Genomic DNA, 23064 nt, shown 5'->3' with positions numbered 1-23064 from the left:
TATAATCTCATCCTATAATCATACATGTTAAAGCACATTATATCGTGCAATAATGCTGTCCCAACGTTATATCATAAGTAAAAGGTGCGATAGTCCATGGGTTTGATTCAATGTTATTGTTCTGCTTGTTTTAGAGTGGAGAAAAGGAAAATATAGAGTGAAGTAAATGGGCAACTAAATTAATCATAAACAAGATATATATGCAGTCATATATGCACCTTCATGGGCATAAATTCAGCAATATGCCTTTTGTTCCAAATAGTAGGAAAAAGTAGGATTGTATTTGCTGTGGTGGATCAGGAGGCTGTAACCGTGACAGGGGTCAATGAGGGAGGAGAGAAGAGAGGAGGGAGGGAGTTAGGGGAGGTGAGGACTGGGCCAGGATGCCCTGGAAGTGTGCCTCTAACAGCATTTATAAACATGGCCCTTGACACACCTTAGGGTCATTGTTTACATCCATCTTTACATGCCATTTCTGCCCGTGTGTTCCTGCACAGTGGAGCTGTAGAAGAGACAGAAACATCTCAGCGCACAGCATCTCTCAACCAGACGGGAAACCTTGTTGGCTCTAGCAACCAACATAATTATTTCTTTTTTTTTTTTTTTTAGATCTTCAATCAACCAGCTGCGACCATTTCACCTCCAACAGTCATGTACAGCTCCAGCTACTCCCAGGCCAAGCTTGGCCTGGATGCAAGGGGGGCCCTGCACAAGTCCAAAGGAAAGAGCTGTGGCTACTACATGAGGATTGTCTTCTTCTTTTCCTCCTTGATCCAGTCTCTGATCATCGTGAGTCTGGTGCTCTTCCTCATCTATGGACAGCCAGAGAAGTCTGCAGGGGAGAAGATGGTCAAGGTCAGTGGTTTCTTCTTATTTTGAAAATGTGGTTAATTTGAATTAATTAAAAACTCTTTACTATAATAACCATATCTTAGATTTTATCTTGACATGTCTTCAGACATCAAATACTTGTTTTTTAATCATAATTTAAAAAATCATAGTTTGTTTTAGTCACTCACAGAAAGATTTTGATGTCCAAATTTTCTGTAGAACGGATCCGTGAGAGACTTCAAAAATGATTTCCACTGCAGCTTTTGAACATTTTACCGTCATGTCACAGTGTTGTGTCCACATGTTCAGAGCTGTAAAAAAAACAACAAAAAAACAGTCATGATGGTGCTGAGTAATGTGAATGTTGTTTGTGAAGGACCTGGAGCTGAATTTCAACCAGCTGGGTGACCAAAACGTCCAGCTGAGGAAGGAGAAAGGCGAACTGGGAGCACAGCTGGCAGCTCGCACCACTGAGAAAGCTGCACTGGAGAAAGATCTGGCGAAACTCAAAACGGATTGCAACAGCACAGAAACGCTGCTAAAAGTGAAATTAGTAAGTGAAAAGAAGCTGTCGGGGGAAGCAGGTCATAATCTTTTAAAAAGTCTCTACATCAAGAAGAAATTGGGTTTGAAGGGTAACCTAAAAATGCTTCCTTTCTACCTTGGCACCCCTGTTGTAATTTTAGTTTTCATCATACAAGAGAAAAAGAAATAATGCACACATACTTGCACACAAATCATGAACTATTTTGTAATCTCTTTCTTTTTTTTTTACCATTTACAGGCAAACTGTGTGAGAACGAGTGCAACAACACTCAGCATGGTTCGGCGTCCCACTCCTCCAATCCAGGTTCCCTTTGTTCCACCTCCCAATAGTACGTACTAAATATATATATCTATCTATATATATATCTATATATATATATATATCATACTCAAACAGTGTACTGTTTAAACAATGTGAACTATTACTGTGGCAATCATTCATATACGGGCAACATTTAAGTTGATGTTAAGTCAGAAAAACATTCTTACTACTTCATAATTTGCAATTAATGCTTAATAAATCCTTTACTAAATCCTTATTTTTTATAATATATTTATTATATTTATATTATATATATTTATTTATTTATTTATAATGCAGTTGTTTGCAGCTTTTTTGAGGTTGTGGTTTAGTTCTCATCATTACAGTACATTACAGTAAAATAACAACATGGTGATTGTATGGTAATAAGTATGTAATACAGAGGTAATAATATGGTAATGCAATCTTATTTCTAATGCTATCTTCTGCTTGTAATTTCAACAATAATAATAATAATGTGGTCATAAGGCCAGAATATTGCATTAACACTATGTTACTTCCAAAGTAATATTCAAGAAATTAGAAATACTGTAGGCTACCATCAGTCTTTTACCTTCACATGAAATAAGATGATCATATTTCATAGTTGAAATTCATCTTTCTTTTTAGCCACATTTTCAAGTATTCCCATACTATTACTATATTGTTCCTGTAGTGTAATGTAAAATGTTACTGACTTCACTATGAGCCACCAGACTGTTCACAACCTGACAATTAATCAGTGTCATTATCATTATAGTCTAGAATGTATTACTAAATGACTTTATGCCAATTTACACCATTATATATAACTTGTGACCCTTTTGTGAAGAGCCGGCATATTCACAAACACAGACAACTGAAAGAATTAACCAAAGATTTAATTCCATACTGTTCTTCCAGATGAAATGAGGACCTTGCAGAGCCTCAGCGCTCAGCAGACGGCTATGATAGATCTCATTAAATCAAACTTCAGTCAGACGGTCCAGTACCTGGTCCAGGAGAGAGACAACGCCCTCAAAGACAGAGACACGCACCACCAGGATGTCATCACCCTGCGCAGGGACAACACCGTGCTGAAAGAGCAGCTCTCCACCTACACCAGGTACAGTCCTCTCCGTTTGTCCGTCTACACACGGCACACACACACACACACACACACACACCAACATAAAACACACTCATGGTTTTATTCTTTCACTAGGAAGTGCAAGGAAGACTTTGCTCAGTCGTTGGACGGCATCTCGGCGGTGGCCCGGGACTTTCTGAACCGCATCAACAACCTGTTTCCCCACCAGCTGACCTTTCACCTCACCTGTAACAGTCAGCAGGAGCAGATGGAGAAGATAAAAAACAGCTGCACAAACCTGTCCAGAGACGTGGAGAACAAGTTCCAGGTGTATCTGGACAACGTGGGCAACAAGGTGCATAAATGTTATTATTTTCTATAACTGATGGATGATCTTGGAACACAGTGAAAGTCACAGTGAAATAATTCAGTGTATCCCGCTTTTAAAATCCTACTATACTATGAAGCATCAGCACAATGCACGCATAATACCAAAAGATAAAAAAATCAAATTTTTCAGGCCCATGAGTCCAGTAAATGTGCCGTTCTTGCCCTCCACCGTTGTTTTTGTGGGTTTTTAGTATCGAGAGCGAACACAGAAGCTGGAGGAATATTCCAAATTGAATGGGGAAACCAGTTTCTCTGGGGAGGAAGTCTATGTGCTGCATCACTCGTAATAAATCCAGCTAAAGAGAAAGATATCCTCTGGAGGTGAACGTGGGGTCAAAGCAGAGGTGAAGTCTGCTGATACAGCAGCACCCTGCCCGTCCCTGCAACAACAAAAACACATTCACTCAGCAAGTTATCGTCTTTTACCCTCTGGACCAGTAAGACTCAACTGAAGAGTAGGGAATCACAGTTTGCTTTATTCTTCACTGTAACTGCTCCCGCTTTTATTTATCTCTTACAGTTATTTTCATTTAAATGTAATATGGTTACTTAGTCTCTGATGACACTCAATGGACATTTAATGTCCTAATATATTGATTTTCTTACACAAAGCACCTTTTAAGCTTTAAGATTAGCTCTTGAAATATGGCAGGGGTGAAGGATCACCGACTTTCTAATACATGTTTTAGTTCCAAGAGTTTTGTATCATAGTGGTGAAGCAATATGATGCTCTTAAGAGATTAAATCTTCTTGCTGTGTGTCTGTGGGTTTTCTCTGGGTACAGACCAAAGACACGCAGGTCTGAGCTTGATTCATTAGAGACCATCCAGAGAATGATGTATGAGTGAACTCTCCCCCCCACAGCCCTCACAGGATGAGTGATAGAAAATGAATGAATGAATGAACAAGTCTTTTTTTGTCCCTCTGGGAGACCCCAAGTATAGATTTCATTCTTACAGCATGTTCTCCAGCGTGACGTCAAAGGAAATGAATACTTTTCAAACACTTGCACCGTCAACAGGCAGATAGAAATAGACACGCGGAAACAAAACCAGGTAAAATGTAATGTAAAAGCATCTGGAAACATTGTTCACCTCCTCAGCCTACAGTGTCACTGTATCTCCTATCTATGCAAACACATTCTATTTAAATGACTTAAAAAATTTGAAATAAGTGATTTTTCTTCTTCATAAAGGTTGCAGAGATCCAAGCCCTGTCCAGTCGCCTGGAAGTGCAGCATTTACACTTGACGTCTGACCTGCAGCAGTGCGAACGTGATCGCAGGGAGAAGCTCGCTGAGGCGGCCAGACAGGTGCAGCACAAGCAGAAGACTCACGATGACCAGGTAGAATATGTTTGAGTTTGCTGCTAACTGTTGATTAAAAAATAAGAAAAAAAGAGCCTAAATCACAGTGTAGAACAGGGGTCCCAAACTCAAACGACCTGTGGGCCTACTTTTTGAGAAAAAGATGTGGATGGATTTATAGTTCACAATACAAATGTAAGTTTGACACCTCTGCTGTAGAGTAAATAGAGATGATGAAATGGAATACAAATGGATCCTTTTCACGTTGTTTTTCTATATTTAAAATGAAACATGAATATATTTGTTAAGGTGGAAAGATTACTGATGGAGCAGAACCGCATGAGAAACGAGAAGAGGCTGCTGGAAGACAGCGTGGCCCTGAAAGAGAAACAACTGAAGACGCTCCAGCAAATGGCACCAGCCCAACCCGGTTCAAAGGTAAACACACACAGACGCATTTCACAAAATACAAAGATTTCTGTTCTTGTGCAGTCAGACAAGGCAAATACAAGTGTGGTGACTGACTGAAATCATGCTGACACACTGTTATTTTGCAGTTTGGCGTTGCTAACGTGGTCGCCTCACAGCAGGACAGACAGACTGTACCTAACTGGCCCTCTGCTGGTGCACACGGCATCAGCAAAACCCCAACGGTAACATTCAAATCACAATACAAACCCATGTAATCACTATTAACAATAAAAGTCAGTGTCATATTCCCATTTTAAAACATCACCTCATTACTGTCATTATTGTTTGTGACCATTAATGTTTTGCCTTTCAGGGGAGATGAAATGAACCTGAAGGAACCAGAGGTGCATCAACAAGTGCAAATAAATGTATATATTCCAAACACAGTACACTTCATCAGACACTGTAAATACTAACGACTCAATGATGACACCGTTACTGCTGTAGGTTCGTGCATGCTTTGTTTAGCTCTGTTTCCAACTAAAGATTCATTTGTGTTTTACTCCCATCTGAGTTAAAATGGTGACTGTGAAAAGAAGAAAAAAGTCTTGCTTTTTCCTCAGGTAAATGTAAAAAAAAAAAAATAATGTCCATGACACTGGTGTAAATATTTTCTCCTGTGTGTCACTCACTGTGGTTTATGTAGAAACCCAACACTGGAAAATCATTTTATTGCAATAGAATTAAAAATAAAGTTAAGAAAACAAAACTACATTGTCTCCAGGATTTTGTTTATTTCTGGTTTTGAAAAATACAAACAATCAGCCAGGCTTTGGGGCAGCAGCCATTATAAATAGAACCTTCTCCAAATAGCAGCATTTATATTTCCTTCCAGTTCACACGCATGACAATACACACATCCATCAAGCCATAAACATGTCATCATCGCGCAGTCATTTCATAGTCATACACATGTACAGTGTGAACGAATGAGGGGAAGGAGCGAGGCACGTATTAGACAGAGAGCTGTCGGAGAAGTTTACACTCAGAGTGCATTAACTGTCACTGTCATGGTGCATTTTACAAGTGCATTAGTTGTTAGAACTGCTCTTTAGTTTTACGGCTTCCCTTTCCTTTCATAAGCACATACAATTCTGCAGTTGCTGGTGTGTGAAGGTATTAGTGTCCATAAAAAAGAACAACTTCCTGCTGCAATTGTGTTCAGTATGAAATAAAAGCAGTAAATATATGTATGATGGCTAATGGAGGATGGACACTGTATTTTTTTCGGGTCAAAGCATCAGTTAATATGGTGCGTATACTGTGCACTTACTTACTTATTACTTTAATAACTCACATATGTAATATTCCAATCAATACTTTTCTTCTTCTTTTATTTAAACTGATTTTGAAACCTATGGTAAAATTCCATCTGGTGTAGCCATTAAAAATATCACAAATGACACAACTGAGAGTTGAACGCAGACAATAAAACAGAACAAATATCTGAGATTCCTTCCATGTTAAGTCTCACATGGCTGGTGTATCACAGGTGAGGTGAGTAGTCGGTCTCCGCCGCCTCCTGTCCTGAGGAAATCCTTTGTTTAACATGTGTTTTTGGTCACATCATGGACCAGAAGGCACACACACACACACACACACACAATTTAAATGGGTACAGGGTGGAACCGACTGTGCTGGACATGACATGTCAACTCCACGTCTCAGGAGAGACATTCATCAAAACCGGAAACTGACAGGATAGAAAGCTGAAAGCTGCAAATGTTAGTCAGTTCTGACATTCTCACGCAAAAATCAGTCAAGACAAGTAAAAAAATGAAAGGTTAGAACTCGTAACAACTGTTAATCTCTGTTTATAACAAATGTTGTGTTTTACCTTTTAAATATAAACAAATTATCTAACAAGAGCACACAACGCTGATCAGCTCCACACAACTCTCTCAGAATAGGTAGGTGTTTAGACCTTTGAGTCAGGTCTGATAGTTTTGCTTGACAGAGCCTGTTTTCAAGTGAAGGACACAGCACACAAATAATGTTCCATATAATTTGTGTACTTTGATTGACATTGATTTAAATGTAGAAATGGATTTTGATCATGTTTGATTTTACTTATTTAGGGTTTATTCCATTTAGTCTTAGTTTTTGCTTATGTTTATTGGGTACGATGTTAATCCTGTTATCCATTTGTAAGCTGATATTTTCAAATAATAGCAAATGATAACTAAGGCTAATGATATTAATATTTTAATATTAATCATTTAATTAATATTTCAGTGAGCGTTCAACATCAGACGAGACATAAAACTATATTGTTTGTATCAGTTTAAAACAGGGGCCTCAAACTCAAACTTACTTGGGGGCCATTGAACGTTTAGTCTGGACCAGACAATTGAAAAAGGGGAGGGCTAACATAAATTATATTGCAATTGTTAGAGCCATGGAAAATATGAGGTTTATGTTTGCATTTTATGACTAATTAGTTAATATCTGTCTTGCTCTAATTTATAATGATTAATCATATCTGATATTTTGTTTGATCTTAATACAATTAATGTTTATTCAGTTAGATAAGGTTTATTATGCTCTTATTTTGTCCTGCTACCACAAACCGCTACTGCCGTAAAGCACAGCGTATTGTAGTAAACTGTAGTAAATGAGCCATGTGGGCACCCTTCGGCATCTCTGCATTGTAATTAAGTTATCAGAGCAGGATGGGAGCAACAATTTTCTGATCGTAGCTTAACCGTCATTTAGACATGATGACATGTATTTTTTCCTGTCAATTAGTTTGAGGTGACAGACCAGATACCAAGGATTTTGCTTGACGACTTTTATTTTTTGTTCAATGTGGATTACAGTAAATCACTGCATTTTCTTTTACGTCGGCCTTGTTTCCTTCTTGGATTTTCTTTGGAGTTTATTGCCTCACGAAAAGCACGAGTACAGAAACTTCATGTCCTTCAAGAGTGGCAAATAGGTTTCCACTTCAGCAATATTTCATGATTATTGCAAAAATTATATTAGTGATAACATTTTCGTTTCAAAATAAAAGTGTTTGTTTTGATATGGAACAATATATAAAAAAGAATTTTGTGCAAAATGAATCTGTAAATTATAAAAATAATAAAAACATACAGCAAAACCTAATTATAACCTGATATTAAGTTTAAATTGTGAAATTGATTCGAGGCCCATGAGCCACGAGTTTGGTTTACAAATGCACTGTATTGTGTAAACAGTCACTGATTTTCAAAGTATCGCTACGACAAAAGGCAGTGTCTCTAACTTGCTTGTAAGGACTTTTAACATGAACTTCCCTGTGTTGTAATTAATCAGTGATAACATGAAATAACACACACAGAAAAAAAAGGGCTGACACAGCTGTGCGGAAAGAGGAAGGTCAGGTAGCAGAGATGGAGTGGACTGAGACAAAAAAAAAAGGCAGGGAGACGGGCAGTTTCGCTGGCGTACAGTGGGGCGTATGTCGTCAGAGACAAGGAGCGGGGAGAAGGGTGAGGAGGTCAACAAGGAAACATAAATATTTTGATCAAGGCCAGATTGACAGCAGAACAAAGGGCACAAGGAGCAATGCCCTCCAAAAACATACCTTTTCCCACAGAGCTGAGGAGGCACCTGGGACTTTCTATACTGTATATGTGTTACGTCAAACAGCAGCAATGTTAAATAAAACAGAGCTTACATACATTTAGAGTCCAATTTTGCAAAAAAGTGATCATATTTTATGAAATGGAAAAACATTTGGGTGAATATTATTCTGCTTTTTTTGTTCTTTGTGGACAGAAAACCTTTTGTACACTGCGTCCTTCATTTGTAACCTCATGTAGCATGTGTGGGTGTACACACTGGCAGTACAGGGGTGCGTGGGGCAAAACGGCATATTTCCTGTTAAACTGCTGAACAAGATTTTTATTACTACACCCCAAGGGAGTGACGTATTGTTTTTGGTGGCTTGTGCTTCCGCAATGGCTTGGACTTGCCAATATCAGCAGGCCAACAGAGGCTTGTTAGAATTTGTGACACACACACCAGGCACATGTTGATGTATGTTGACCAAGAATTTTTTTATCCAAAATCGCACCAAAATGTCATAGTTTAGTATGTCGTCCAAATTAGACAAAAAAGTCATTGTTTAGTATGTCGTCCAAATTAGACAAAAAAGTCATTGTTTAGTATGTCGTCCAAATTCTGACAAAAAAAGTTAAAGTTTAGTATGTTGTTCAAAAAATTTGTCAAAAAAGTCATAATTTGGACAAATTAGTCATAGTTTAGTATGTCGTCCAAAATTGCACCAAAATGTCATCGTTTAGTATGTTGTCCAAAATGACACAAAAATGTCATAGTTTAGTTTGTCGTCCAAATTTTTACAAAAAAGTTATAGTTTAGTATGTCGTCCAAAATTGCACCAAAATGTCATAGTTTAGTATGTTGTCCAAAATGAGACAAAAATGTCAAAGTTTAGTTTGTCGTCCAAATTTTTACAAAAAAGTTATAGTTTAGTATGTCGTCCAAAATTGCACCAAAATGTCATAGTTTAGTATGTCGTCCAAAATTGCACCAAAATGTCATAGTTTAGTATGTCATCCAAATTTGAACAAAAATGTCATAGTTTAGTATGTTGTCCAAAATTGCACCAAAATGTCATAGTTTAGTATGTTGTCCAAAATTGCACCAAAATGTCAAAGTTTAGTATGTTGTCCAAAATGAGACAAAAATGTCATCGTTTAGTATGTTGTCCAAAATTAGACAAAAATGTCATAGTTTAGTGTGTCGTCCGAATTTGCACCAAAATATCATCGTTTAGTATGTTGTCCAAAATGAGACAAAAATGTCATAGTTTAGTGTGTTGTCCGAAATTGAACCAAAATGTCATCGTTTAGTATGTTGTCCAAAATGAGACAAAAATGTCATAGTTTAGTATGTCATCCAAAATTGCACCAAAATGTCATAGTTTAGTATGTCGTCCAAAATTGCACCAAAATGTCATAGTTTATTGTGTCGTCCAAAATTAGACAAAAATGTCATAGTTTAGTATGTCGTCCAAATTTTGACAAAAAAGTTATAGTTTAGTATGTCGTCCAAAATTGCACCAAAATGTCATAGTTTAGTATGTCGTCCAAAATTGCACCAAAATGTCATAGTTTAGTATGTCGTCCAAATTGAGACAAAAATATCATAGTTTAGTATGTCGTCCAAAATTGCACCAAAATGTCATAGTTTAGTATGTCGTCCAAAATGAGACAAAAATATCATAGTTTAGTATGTCGTCCAAAATTGCACCAAAATGTCATAGTGTGGTATGTTGTCCAAAATTGCACCAAAATGTCATAGTTTAGTATGTTGTCCAAAATTGCACCAAAATGTCATAGTTTAGTATGTTGTCCAAAATTGCACCAAAATGTCATAGTTTAGTATGTTGTCCAAAATTGCACCAAAATGTCATAGTTTATTATGTCGTCCAAAATGAGACAAAAATGTCATAGTTTAGTAGGTCGTCCAAATTTTGACAAAAAAGTTATAGTTTAGTATGTCGTCCAAAATTGCACCAAAATGTCATAGTTTAGTATGTCGTCCAAAATTTCACCAAAATGTCATAGTTTAGTATGTCGTCCAAAACTGCACCGAAATGTCATAGTTTAGTATGTCGTCCTAAATTGCACCAAAATGTCATCGTTTAATATGTCGTCCAAAATTGCACCAAAATGTCATAGTTTAGTATGTTGTCCAAAATTAGACAAAAATGTCATAGTTTAGTAGGTCGTCCAAATTTTGACAAAAAAGTTATAGTTTAGTATGTCGTCCAAAATGAGACAAAATGTCATAGTTTAGTATGTTGTCCAAAATGGGACAAAAATGTCATAGTTTAGTATGTTGTCAAAAATGAGACAAAAATGTCATAGTTTAGTATGTCGTCCAAAATTGCACCAAAATGTCATAGTTTAGTATGTTGTCCAAAATGAGACAAAAATGTCATAGTTTAGTATGTTGTCCAAAATGGGACAAAAATATCATAGTTTAGTATGTTGTCCAAAATGGGACAAAAATATCATAGTTTAGTATGTCGTCCGAAATTGCACCAAAATGTCATCGTTTAGTATGTTGTCCAAAATGAGACAAAAATGTCATAGTTTAGTGTGTCGTCCGAAATTGCACCAAAATGTCATAGTTTAGTATGTTGTATAAAATGAGACAAAAATGTCATAGTTTAGTATGTCGTCCAAAATTGCACCAAAATGTCATAGTTTAGTATGTCGTCCAAAATTGCACCAAAATGTCATAGTGTGGTATGTTGTCCAAAATTGCACCAAAATGTCATAGTTTAGTATGTTGTCCAAAATTGCACCGAAATGTCATAGTTTAGTATTTCGTCCAAAATTGCACCAAAATGTCATAGTTTAGTATGTTGTCCAAAATTGCACCAAAATGTCATAGTTTATTATGTCGTCCAAAATGAGACAAAAATGTCATAGTTTAGTAGGTCGTCCAAATTTTGACAAAAAAGTTATAGTTTAGTATGTCGTCCAAAATTGCACCAAAATATCATAGTTTAGTATGTCGTCCAAAATTGCACCAAAATGTCATAGTTTAGTATGTCGTCCAAAATGAGAAGAAAATGTCATAGTTTAGTATGTTGTCCAAAATGGGACAAAAATATCATAGTTTAGTATGTCGTCCAAAATGAGAAGAAAATTTCATAGTTAAGTATGTTGTCCAAAATGGGACAAAAATATCATAGCTTAGTATGTCGTCCAAAATGAGAAGAAAATTTCATAGTTTAGTATGTTGTCCCAAATGGGACAAAAATATCATAGTTTATCATGTCGTCCAAATTTTGACAAAAAAGTGATAGTTTAGTATGTCGTCCAAAATTACACCAAAATGTCATAGTTTAGTATGTCGTCAAAAATTGCACCAAAATATCATAGTTTAGTATGTCGTCAGAAATCGCATAAAAATATCATAGTTTAGTATGTTGTCCAAATTTTGACAAAAAAGTTATAGTTTAGTATGTCGTCCAAAATTGCACCAAAATATCATGGTTTAGTATGTCGTCCAAAATTGCACCAAAATGTCATAGTTTAGTATGTCATCCAAAATCGCCTAAAAATATCATAGTTTAGTATGTCGTCAGAAATCGCATAAAAATGTCATAGTTTAGTATGTCGTCCAAAATTGCACCAAAATGTCAAAGTTTGGTATGTCGTCCAAAATTACACCAAAATGTCATAGTTTAGTATGTCATCCAAAATTGCACCAAAATGTCATAGTTTAGTATGTCGTCCAAAATTGCACCAAAATGTCATAGTTTAGTATGACGTCCAAAATTACACCAAAATGTCATAGTTTAGTATGTCGTCCAAAATTGCACCAAAATGTCATAGTTTAGTATGACGTCCAAAATTACACCAAAATGTCATAGTTTAGTATGTCGTCCAAAATTGCACCAAAATGTCATAGTTTAGTATGACGTCCAAAATTACACCAAAATGTCATAGTTTAGTATGTCGTCCAAAATTGCACCAAAATATCATTGTTTAGTATGTTGTCCAAAATTGCACCAAAATGTCATAGTTTAGTATGTTGTATAAAATGAGACAAAAATGTCATAGTTTAGTATGTCGTCCAAAATTGCACCAAAAAGTCATAGTTTATTGTGTCGTCCAAAATTAGACAAAAATGTCATAGTTTAGTATGTCGTCCAAATTTTGACAAAAAAGTTATAGTTTAGTATGTCGTCCAAAATTGCACCAAAATGTCATAGTTTAGTATGTCGTCCAAAATGAGACAAAAATATCATAGTTTAGTATGTTGTCCAAAATTGCACCAAAATGTCATAGTGTGGTATGTTGTCCAAAATTGCACCAAAATGTCATAGTTTAGTATGTTGTCCAAAATTGCACCAAAATGTCATAGTTTAGTATGTCGTCCGAAATTGCACCAAAATGTCATAGTTTAGTATGTCGTCCAAAATCGCACCAAAATATCATAGTTTAGTATGTTGTCCAAAATGGGACAAAAATATCATAGTTTAGTATGTCGTCCAAAATGAGAAGAAAATTTCATAGTTTAGTATGTTGTCCAAAATGGGACAAAAATATCATAGTTTAGTATGTCGTCCAAAATGAGAAGAAAATTTCATAGTTTAGTATGTTGTCCAAAATGGGACAAAAATATCATAGTTTATCATGTCGTCCAAATTTTGACAAAAAAGTGATAGTTTAGTATGTCGTCCAAAATTACACCAAAATGTCATAGTTTAGTATGTCGTCCAAAATTGCACCAAAATATCATAGTTTAGTATGTCGTCAGAAATCGCATAAAAATATCATAGTTTAGTATGTTGTCCAAATTTTGACAAAAAAGTTATAGTTTAGTATGTCGTCCAAAATTGCACCAAAATGTCATAGTTTAGTATGTCGTCCAAAATTGCACCAAAATGTCATAGTTTAGTATGTCGTCCAAAATGAGAAGAAAATGTCATAGTTTAGTATGTCGTCCAAAATTGCACCAAAATGTCATAGTTTAGTATGTCGTCCAAAATGAGAAGAAAATGTCATAGTTTAGTATGTCGTCCAAAATTGCACCAAAATGTCATAGTTTAGTATGTCGTCCAAAATGAGAAGAAAATGTCATAGTTTAGTATGTCGTCCAAAATTAGAAGAAAATGTCAGTTTAGTATGTTGTCCAAAATTAGAAGAAAATGTCATAGTTTAGTATGTCGTCCAAAATTAGAAGAAAATGTCATAGTTTAGTATGTTGTCCAAAATGGGACAAAAATATCATAGTTTAGTATGTTGTCCAAATTTGGACAAAAATATCATAGTTTAGTATGTCGTACAAAATTGCACCAAAATGTCATAGTTTAGTATGTCGTCCAAAATCGCATAAAAATATCATGGTTTAGTATGTCGTCCAAAATTGCACCAAAATATCATGGTTTAGTATGTCGTCCAAAATTACACCAAAATGTCATAGTTTAGAATGTCGTCCAAAATTGCACCAAAATGTCATAGTTTAGTATGTCGTCCAAAATTGCACCAAAATGTCATAGTTTAGTATGACGTCCAAAATTACACCAAAATGTCATAGTTTAGTATGTCGTCCAAAATTGCACCAAAATGTCATAGTTTAGTATGACGTCCAAAATTACACCAAAATGTCATAGTTTAGTATGTCGTCCAAAATTGCACCAAAATATCATTGTTTAGTATGTTGTCCAAAATTGCACCAAAATGTCATAGTTTAGTATGTTGTATAAAATGAGACAAAAATGTCATAGTTTAGTATGTCGTCCAAAATTGCACCAAAATGTCATAGTTTATTGTGTCGGCCAAAATTAGACAAAAATGTCATAGTTTAGTATGTCGTCCAAATTTTGACAAAAAAGTTATAGTTTAGTATGTCGTCCAAAATTGCACCAAAATGTCATAGTTTAGCATGTCGTCCAAAATTGCACCAAAATGTCATAGTTTAGTATGTCGTCCAAAATGAGAAGAAAATGTCATAGTTTAGTATGTCGTCCAAAATTGCACCAAAATGTCATAGTTTAGTATGTCGTCCAAAATGAGAAGAAAATGTCATAGTTTAGTATGTCGTCCAAAATTGCACCAAAATGTCATAGTTTAGTATGTCGTCCAAAATGAGAAGAAAATGTCATAGTTTAGTATGTCGTCCAAAATTAGAAGAAAATGTCAGTTTAGTATGTTGTCCAAAATTAGAAGAAAATGTCATAGTTTAGTATGTCGTCCAAAATTAGAAGAAAATGTCATAGTTTAGTATGTTGTCCAAAATGGGACAAAAATATCATAGTTTAGTATGTTGTCCAAATTTGGACAAAAATATCATAGTTTAGTATGTCGTACAAAATTGCACCAAAATGTCATAGTTTAGTATGTCGTCCAAAATCGCATAAAAATATCATGGTTTAGTATGTCGTCCAAAATTGCACCAAAATATCATGGTTTAGTATGTCGTCCAAAATTACACCAAAATGTCATAGTTTAGAATGTCGTCCAAAATTGCACCAAAATGTCATAGTTTAGTATGTCGTCCAAAATTGCACCAAAATGTCATAGTTTAGTATGACGTCCAAAATTACACCAAAATGTCATAGTTTAGTATGTCGTCCAAAATTGCACCAAAATGTCATAGTTTAGTATGACGTCCAAAATTACACCAAAATGTCATAGTTTAGTATGTCGTCCAAAATTGCACCAAAATATCATTGTTTAGTATGTTGTCCAAAATTGCACCAAAATGTCATAGTTTAGTATGTTGTATAAAATGAGACAAAAATGTCATAGTTTAGTATGTCGTCCAAAATTGCACCAAAATGTCATAGTTTATTGTGTCGGCCAAAATTAGACAAAAATGTCATAGTTTAGTATGTCGTCCAAATTTTGACAAAAAAGTTATAGTTTAGTATGTCGTCCAAAATTGCACCAAAATGTCATAGTTTAGTATGTCGTCCAAAATGAGACAAAAATATCATAGTTTAGTATGTTGTCCAAAATTGCACCAAAATGTCATAGTGTAGAATGTCTTCCAAAATTGCATGAAAATGTCATAGTTTAGTATGTCGTCAAAAATGAGACAAAAATGTCATAGTTTAGTTGTTGTCCAAAATGGGACAAAAATATCATAGTTTAGTATGTCGTCCGAAATTGCACCAAAATGTCATAGTTTAGTATGTCGTCCAAAATCGCACCAAAATGTCATAGTTTAGTATGTTGTCCTAAATGAGACAAAAATGTCATAGTTTAGTATGTCGTCCAAATTTTGACAAAAAAGTTATAGTTTAGTATGTCGTCCAAAAGGAGACAAAATGTCATAGTTTAGTATGTTGTCCAAAATGGGATAAAAATATCATAGTTTAATTTGTCGTCCAAAATTGCATCAAAAGTCATAGTTTAGTATGTCATCCAAAATTGCACCAAAATGTCATAGTGTAGAATGTCTTCCAAAATTGCATGAAAATGTCATAGTTTAGTATGTCGTCCAAAATGAGACAAAAATATCATAGTTTAGTTTATCGTCCAAAATTGCACCAAAATGTCATAGTTTAGTATGTCGTCAAAATGAGACAAAAATATCATAGTTTAGTATGTCGTCCAAAATTGCACCAAAATGTCATAGTTTAGTATGTCGTCCAAAATCGCATAAAAATATCATAGTTTAGTATGTCGTCCAAAATTGCACCAAAGCATCATAGTTTAGTATGTCGTCCAAAATTGCACCAAAATGTCATAGTTTAGTATGTCATCCAAAATGAGACAAAAATGTCATAGTTTAGAATGTCGTCCAAAATTGCACCAAAATGTCATAGTTTAGTATGTCGTCCAAAATCGCATAAAAATATCATAGTTTAGTATGTCGTCCAAAATTGCACCAAAGCATCATAGTTTAGTATGTCGTCCAAAATTGCACCAAAATGTCATAGTTTAGTATGTCATCCAAATTTTGACAAAAAAGTTATAGTTTGGTATGTCGTCCAAAATGAGACAAAAATGTCATAGTTTAGTATGTCGTCCAAAATTGCACCAAAGCATCATAGTTTAGTATGTCGTCCAAAATTGCACCAAAATGTCATAGTTTAGTATGTCGTCCAAAATGAGACAAAAATATCATAGATTAGTATGTCGTCCAAAATTGCACCAAAATGTCATAGTTTAGTATGTCGTCCAAAATGAGAAGAAAATGTCATAGTTTAGTATGTTGTCCAAAATGGGACAAAAATATCATAGTTTAGTATGTCGTCCAAATTTTGACAAAAATGTCATAGTTTAGTATGTCGTCCAAAATTGCACCAAAATATCATAGTTTAGTATGTCGTCCAAAATTGCACCAAAATGTCATAGTTTAGTATGTCGTCCAAAATGAGAAGAAAATGTCATAGTTTAGTATGTTGTCCAAAATGGGACAAAAATATCATAGTTTAGTATGTCATCCAAAATGAGAAGAAAATGTCATAGTTTAGTATGTTGTCCAAAATGAGACAAACATGTCATAGTTTAGTATGTCGTCCAAATTTTGACAAAAAAGTTATAGTTTAGTATGTCGTCCAAAATTGCACCAAAATGTCATAGTTTAGTATGTTGTCCAAAATTGGACAAAAATATCATAGTTTAGTATGTCGTCCAAAATGAGAAGAAAATTTCATAGTTTAGTATGTTGTCCAAAATGGGACAAAAATATCATAGTTTATCATGTCGTCCAAATTTTGACAAAAAAGTTATAGTTTAGTATGCTGTCCAAAATTGCACCAAAATATCATAGTTTAGTATGTCGTCCAAAATTGCACCAAAATGTCATAGTTTAGTATGTCGTTTAGTATTTAGTATGTTGTCCAAAATGGGACAAAAATATCATAGTTTAGTATGTCGTCCAAAATGAGAAGAAAATATCATAGTTTAGTATGTCGTCCAAAATGAGAAGAAAATTTCATAGTGTAGTATGTTGTCCAAAATGGGACAAAAATATCATAGTTTAGTATGTCGTCCAAAATGAGAAGAAAATTTCATAGTTTAGTATGTCGTCCAAAATGAGACAAAAATATCATAGTTTAGTATGTCGTCCAAATTTTGACAAAAATGTCATAGTTTAGTTTGTCGTCCAAAATTGCACCAAAATATCATAGTTTAGTATGTTGTCCAAAATGAGACAAACATGTCATAGTTTAGTATGTCGTCCAAATTTTGACAAAAAAGTTATAGTTTAGTATGTCGTCCAAAATGAGACAAAAATATCATAGTTTAGTATGTCGTCCAAAATTGCACCAAAATGTCATAGTTTAGTATGTCGTCCAAAATGAGAAGAAAATGTCATAGTTTATTTAGTATGTTGTCCAAAATGGGACAAAAATATCATAGTTTAGTATGTCGTCCAAAATGAGAAGAAAATATCATAGTTTAGTATGTCGTCCAAAATGAGAAGAAAATTTCATAGTTTAGTATGTTGTCCAAAATGGGACAAAAATATCATAGTTTAGTATGTCGTCCAAAATGAGAAGAAAATTTCATAGTTTAGTATGTTGTCCAAAATGGGACAAAAATATCATAGTTTATCATGTCGTCCAAATTTTGACAAAAAAGTTATAGTTTAGTATGTCGTCCAAAATTACACCAAAATGTCATAGTTTAGTATGTCGTCCAAAATTGCACCAAAATATCATAGTTTAGTATGTCGTCAGAAATCGCATAAAAATATCATAGTTTAGTATGTTGTCCAAATTTTGACAAAAAAGTTATAGTTTAGTATGTCGTCCAAAATTGCACCAAAATATCATAGTTTAGTATGCGGTCCAAAATTGCACCAAAATGTCATAGTTTAGTATGTCGTCCAAATGAGAAGAAAATGTCATAGTTTAGTATGTCGTCCAAAATTGCACCAAAATGTCATAGTTTAGTATGTCGTCCAAAATGAGAAGAAAATGTCATAGTTTAGTATGTCGTCCAAAATTAGAAGAAAATGTCAGTTTAGTATGTTGTCCAAAATTAGAAGAAAATGTCATAGTTTAGTATGTCGTCCAAAATTAGAAGAAAATGTCATAGTTAAGTATGTTGTCCAAAATGGGACAAAAATATCATAGTTTAGTATGTCGTCCAAATTTTGACAAGAAAGTTATAGTTTAGTATGTCGTCCAAAATTGCACCAAAATGTCATAGTTTAGTATGTCGTCCAAAATTGCACCAAAATGTCATAGTTTATTGTGTCGTCCAAAATTAGACAAAAATGTCATAGTTTAGTATGTCGTCCAAATTTTGACAAAAAAGTTATAGTTTAGTATGTCGTCCAAAATTGCACCAAAATGTCATAGTTTAGTATGTCGTCCAAAATTGCACCAAAATGTCATAGTTTAGCATGTCGTCCAAAATGAGACAAAAATATCATAGTTTAGTATGTTGTCCAAAATTGCACCAAAATGTCATAGTGTAGAATGTCTTCCAAAATTGCATGAAAATGTCATAGTTTAGTATGTCGTCCAAAATGAGACAAAAATGTCATAGTTTAGTTGTTGTCCAAAATGGGACAAAAATATCATAGTTTAGTATGTCGTCCGAAATTGCACCAAAATGTCATAGTTTAGTATGTCGTCCAAAATCGCACCAAAATGTCATAGTTTAGTATGTTGTCCTAAATGAGACAAAAATGTCATAGTTTAGTATGTCGTCCAAATTTTGACAAAAAAGTTATAGTTTAGTATGTCGTCCAAAAGGAGACAAAATGTCATAGTTTAGTATGTTGTCCAAAATGGGATAAAAATATCATATTTTAGTTTGTCGTCCAAAATTGCACCAAAAGTCATAGTTTAGTATGTCATCCAAAATTGCACCAAAATGTCATTGTGTAGAATGTCTTCCAAAATTGCATGAAAATGTCATAGTTTAGTATGTCGTCCAAAATGAGACACAAATATCATAGTTTAGTATATCGTCCAAAATTGCACCAAAATGTCATAGTTTAGTATGTCGTCAAAATGAGACAAAAATATCATAGTTTAGTATGTCGTCCAAAATTGCACCAAAATGTCATAGTTTAGTATGTCGTCCAAAATCGCATAAAAATATCATAGTTTAGTATGTCGTCCAAAATTGCACCAAAGCATCATAGTTTAGTATGTCGTCCAAAATTGCACCAAAATGTCATAGTTTAGTATGTCATCCAAAATGAGACAAAAATGTCATAGTTTAGTATGTCGTCCAAAATTGCACCAAAATGTCATAGTTTAGTATGTCGTCCGAAATTGCACCAAAATGTCATAGTTTAGGATGTCGTCTACAATCGCACCAAAATGTCATAGTTTAGTATGTCGTCCAAAATTGCACCAAAATTTCATAGTTTAGTATGTCGTCCAAAATTGCACCGAAATGTCATAGTTTAGTATGTTGTCCTAAATTGCACCAAAATGTCAGTTAAGTATGTCGTCCAAAATTGCACCAAAATGTCATAGTTTAGTATGTTGTCCAAAATGAGACAAACATGTCATAGTTTAGTATGTCGTCCAAATTTTGACAAAAAAGTTATAGTTTAGTATGTCGTCCAAAATGAGACAAAAATGTCATAGTTTAGTATGTTGTCCAAAATGGGACAAAAATGTCATAGTTTAGTATGTTGTCAAAAATGAGACAAAAATGTCATAGTTTAGTATGTCGTCCAAATTTTGACAAAAAAGTTATAGTTTAGTATGTCGTCCAAAATCGCATAAAAATATCATAGTTTAGTATGTCATCGAAAATTGCACTAACATGTCATAGTTTAGTATGTCGTCCAAAATTGCACCAAAATGTCATAGTTTAGTATGTCGTCCAAAATGAGACAAAAATATCATAGTTTAGTATGTCGTCCAAAATTGCACCAAAATGTCATAGTTTAGTATGTCGTCCAAAATGAGAAGAAAATGTCATAGTTTAGTATGTTGTCCAAAATGGGACAAAAATATCATAGTTTAGTATGTCGTCCAAAATGAGAAGAAAATTCCATAGTTTAGTATGTTGTCCAAAATGGGACAAAAATATCATAGTTTAGTATGTCGTCCAAAATGAGAAGAAAATTTCATAGTTTAGTATGTTGTCCAAAATGGGACAAAAATATCATAGTTTATCATGTCGTCCAAATTTTGACAAAAAAGTTATAGTTTAGTATGTCGTCCAAAATTACACCAAAATGTCATAGTTTAGTATGTCGTCCAAAATTGCACCAAAATATCATAGTTTAGTATGTTGTCCAAATTTTGACAAAAAAGTTATAGTTTAGTATGTCGTCCAAAATTGCACCAAAATATCATAGTTTAGTATGTCGTCCAAAATTGCACCAAAATGTCATAGTTTAGTATGTCGTCCAAAATGAGAAGAAAATGTCATAGTTTAGTATGTCGTCCAAAATTGCACCAAAATGTCATAGTTTAGTATGTCGTCCAAAATGAGAAGAAAATGTCATAGTTTAGTATGTCGTCCAAAATTAGAAGAAAATGTCAGTTTAGTATGTTGTCCAAAATTAGAAGAAAATGTCATAGTTTAGTATGTCGTCCAAAATTAGAAAAAAATGTCATAGTTTAGTATGTTGTCCAAAATGGGACAAAAATATCATAGTTTAGTATGTCGTCCAAATTTTGACAAGAAAGTTATAGTTTAGTATGTCGTCCAAAATTGCACCAAAATGTCATAGTTTAGTATGTCGTCCAAAATTGCACCAAAATATCATAGTTTAGTATGTCGTCCAAAAAATGAGTCCAAAATGTCATAGTTTAGTTTGTTGTCCAAATTTTGACAAAAAGTCATAGTTTAGTGTGTCGTCCAAAATGAGACAAAAATATCATAGTTTAGTATGTTGTCCAAATTTGGACAAAAATATCATAGTTTAGTATGTCGTACAAAATTGCACCAAAATGTCATAGTTTAGTATGTCGTCCAAAATCGCCTAAAAATATCATAGTTTAGTATGTCGTCAGAAATCGCATAAAAATGTCATAGTTTAGTATGTCGTCCAAAATGAGAAGAAAATGTCATAGTTTAGTATGTTGTCCAAAATGGGACAAAAATATCATAGTTTAGTATGTCGTCCAAAATGAGAAGAAAATTCCATAGTTTAGTATGTTGTCCAAAATGGGACAAAAATATCATAGTTTAGTATGTCGTCCAAAATGAGAAGAAAATTTCATAGTTTAGTATGTTGTCCAAAATGGGACAAAAATATCATAGTTTATCATGTCGTCCAAATTTTGACAAAAAAGTTATAGTTTAGTATGTCGTCCAAAATTACACCAAAATGTCATAGTTTAGTATGTCGTCCAAAATTGCACCAAAATATCATAGTTTAGTATGTTGTCCAAATTTTGACAAAAAAGTTATAGTTTAGTATGTCGTCCAAAATTGCACCAAAATATCATAGTTTAGTATGTCGTCCAAAATTGCACCAAAATGTCATAGTTTAGTATGTCGTCCAAAATGAGAAGAAAATGTCATAGTTTAGTATGTCGTCCAAAATTGCACCAAAATGTCATAGTTTAGTATGTCGTCCAAAATGAGAAGAAAATGTCATAGTTTAGTATGTCGTCCAAAATTAGAAGAAAATGTCAGTTTAGTATGTTGTCCAAAATTAGAAGAAAATGTCATAGTTTAGTATGTCGTCCAAAATTAGAAAAAAATGTCATAGTTTAGTATGTTGTCCAAAATGGGACAAAAATATCATAGTTTAGTATGTCGTCCAAATTTTGACAAGAAAGTTATAGTTTAGTATGTCGTCCAAAATTGCACCAAAATGTCATAGTTTAGTATGTCGTCCAAAATTGCACCAAAATATCATAGTTTAGTATGTCGTCCAAAAAATGAGTCCAAAATGTCATAGTTTAGTTTGTTGTCCAAATTTTGACAAAAAGTCATAGTTTAGTGTGTCGTCCAAAATGAGACAAAAATATCATAGTTTAGTATGTTGTCCAAATTTGGACAAAAATATCATAGTTTAGTATGTCGTACAAAATTGCACCAAAATGTCATAGTTTAGTATGTCGTCCAAAATCGCCTAAAAATATCATAGTTTAGTATGTCGTCAGAAATCGCATAAAAATGTCATAGTTTAGTATGTCGTCCAAAATTGCACCAAAATGTCAAAGTTTGGTATGTCGTCCAAAATTACACCAAAATGTCATAGTTTAGTATGTCGTCCAAAATTGCACCAAAATGTCATAGTTTAGTATGTCGTCCAAAATTGCACCAAAATGTCATAGTTTAGTATGTCGTCCAAAATTGCACCAAAATGTCATAGTTTAGTATGACGTCCAAAATTACACCAAAATGTCATAGTTTAGTATGTCGTCCAAAATTGCACCAAAATGTCAGTTTAGTATGACGTCCAAAATTACACCAAAATGTCATAGTTTAGTATGTCGTCCAAAATTGCACCAAAATATCATTGTTTAGTATGTTGTCCAAAATTGCACCAAAATATAGTAGTTTAGTATGTCATGACAAAAAAAGTTATAGTTTAGTATGTTGTTCAAAAGTAGACAAAAAAGTTATAGTTTGGTGCGTCGTCTAAAATCACATAGTTTCTTCCGTGGGAGTGACGTATTTTTTTTGGTGGCTCTGTGTGCGTGCGTGTGTGTCCTTTCCGCACTTGCCAATATGAGCAACAGAGGCCGATAGAGGCTTGTTAGAATTTGTGATAGACACACAC

At 34.0% G+C, this 23064-nt stretch overlaps 1 protein-coding gene across 1 annotated transcript; it reads left to right on the top strand.

The window, feature by feature from the left end:
- Nucleotides 1-430: 430 nt before the first annotated feature.
- On the top strand, nucleotides 431-5626 carry plvapb (plasmalemma vesicle associated protein b). Its single transcript, XM_058637496.1, has 9 exons — nucleotides 431-855; nucleotides 1208-1384; nucleotides 1616-1706; nucleotides 2582-2783; nucleotides 2883-3102; nucleotides 4333-4482; nucleotides 4753-4881; nucleotides 5001-5096; nucleotides 5228-5626. Exons 1-9 carry the CDS (start codon nucleotides 652-654, stop codon nucleotides 5234-5236), a joined length of 1278 nt encoding a protein of 425 aa, XP_058493479.1. The 5' UTR covers nucleotides 431-651; the 3' UTR covers nucleotides 5237-5626.
- Nucleotides 5627-23064: the final 17438 nt, after the last annotated feature.

Source organism: Solea solea, chromosome 9 (genome assembly GCF_958295425.1).
Source record: "Solea solea chromosome 9, fSolSol10.1, whole genome shotgun sequence".
Classification (NCBI taxonomy): Eukaryota; Metazoa; Chordata; class Actinopteri; order Pleuronectiformes; family Soleidae; genus Solea; species Solea solea.
Note: the sequence above shows the minus strand (reverse complement) of the source record. Positions and strands in the feature narration are given on the sequence as shown.

Excerpts from the sequence above, each read along its gene's own strand:
- plvapb (XM_058637496.1), top strand. The coding sequence starts at position 652 with ATGTACAGCTCCAGCTACTCCCAGGCCAAGCTTGGCCTGGATGCAAGG. Across the intron at positions 1,385-1,615 it reads CGCTGCTAAAAGTGAAATTA|GCAAACTGTGTGAGAACGAG; the intron begins GTAAGTGAAAAG and ends TACCATTTACAG. Across the intron at positions 1,707-2,581 it reads CTTTGTTCCACCTCCCAATA|ATGAAATGAGGACCTTGCAG; the intron begins GTACGTACTAAA and ends CTGTTCTTCCAG.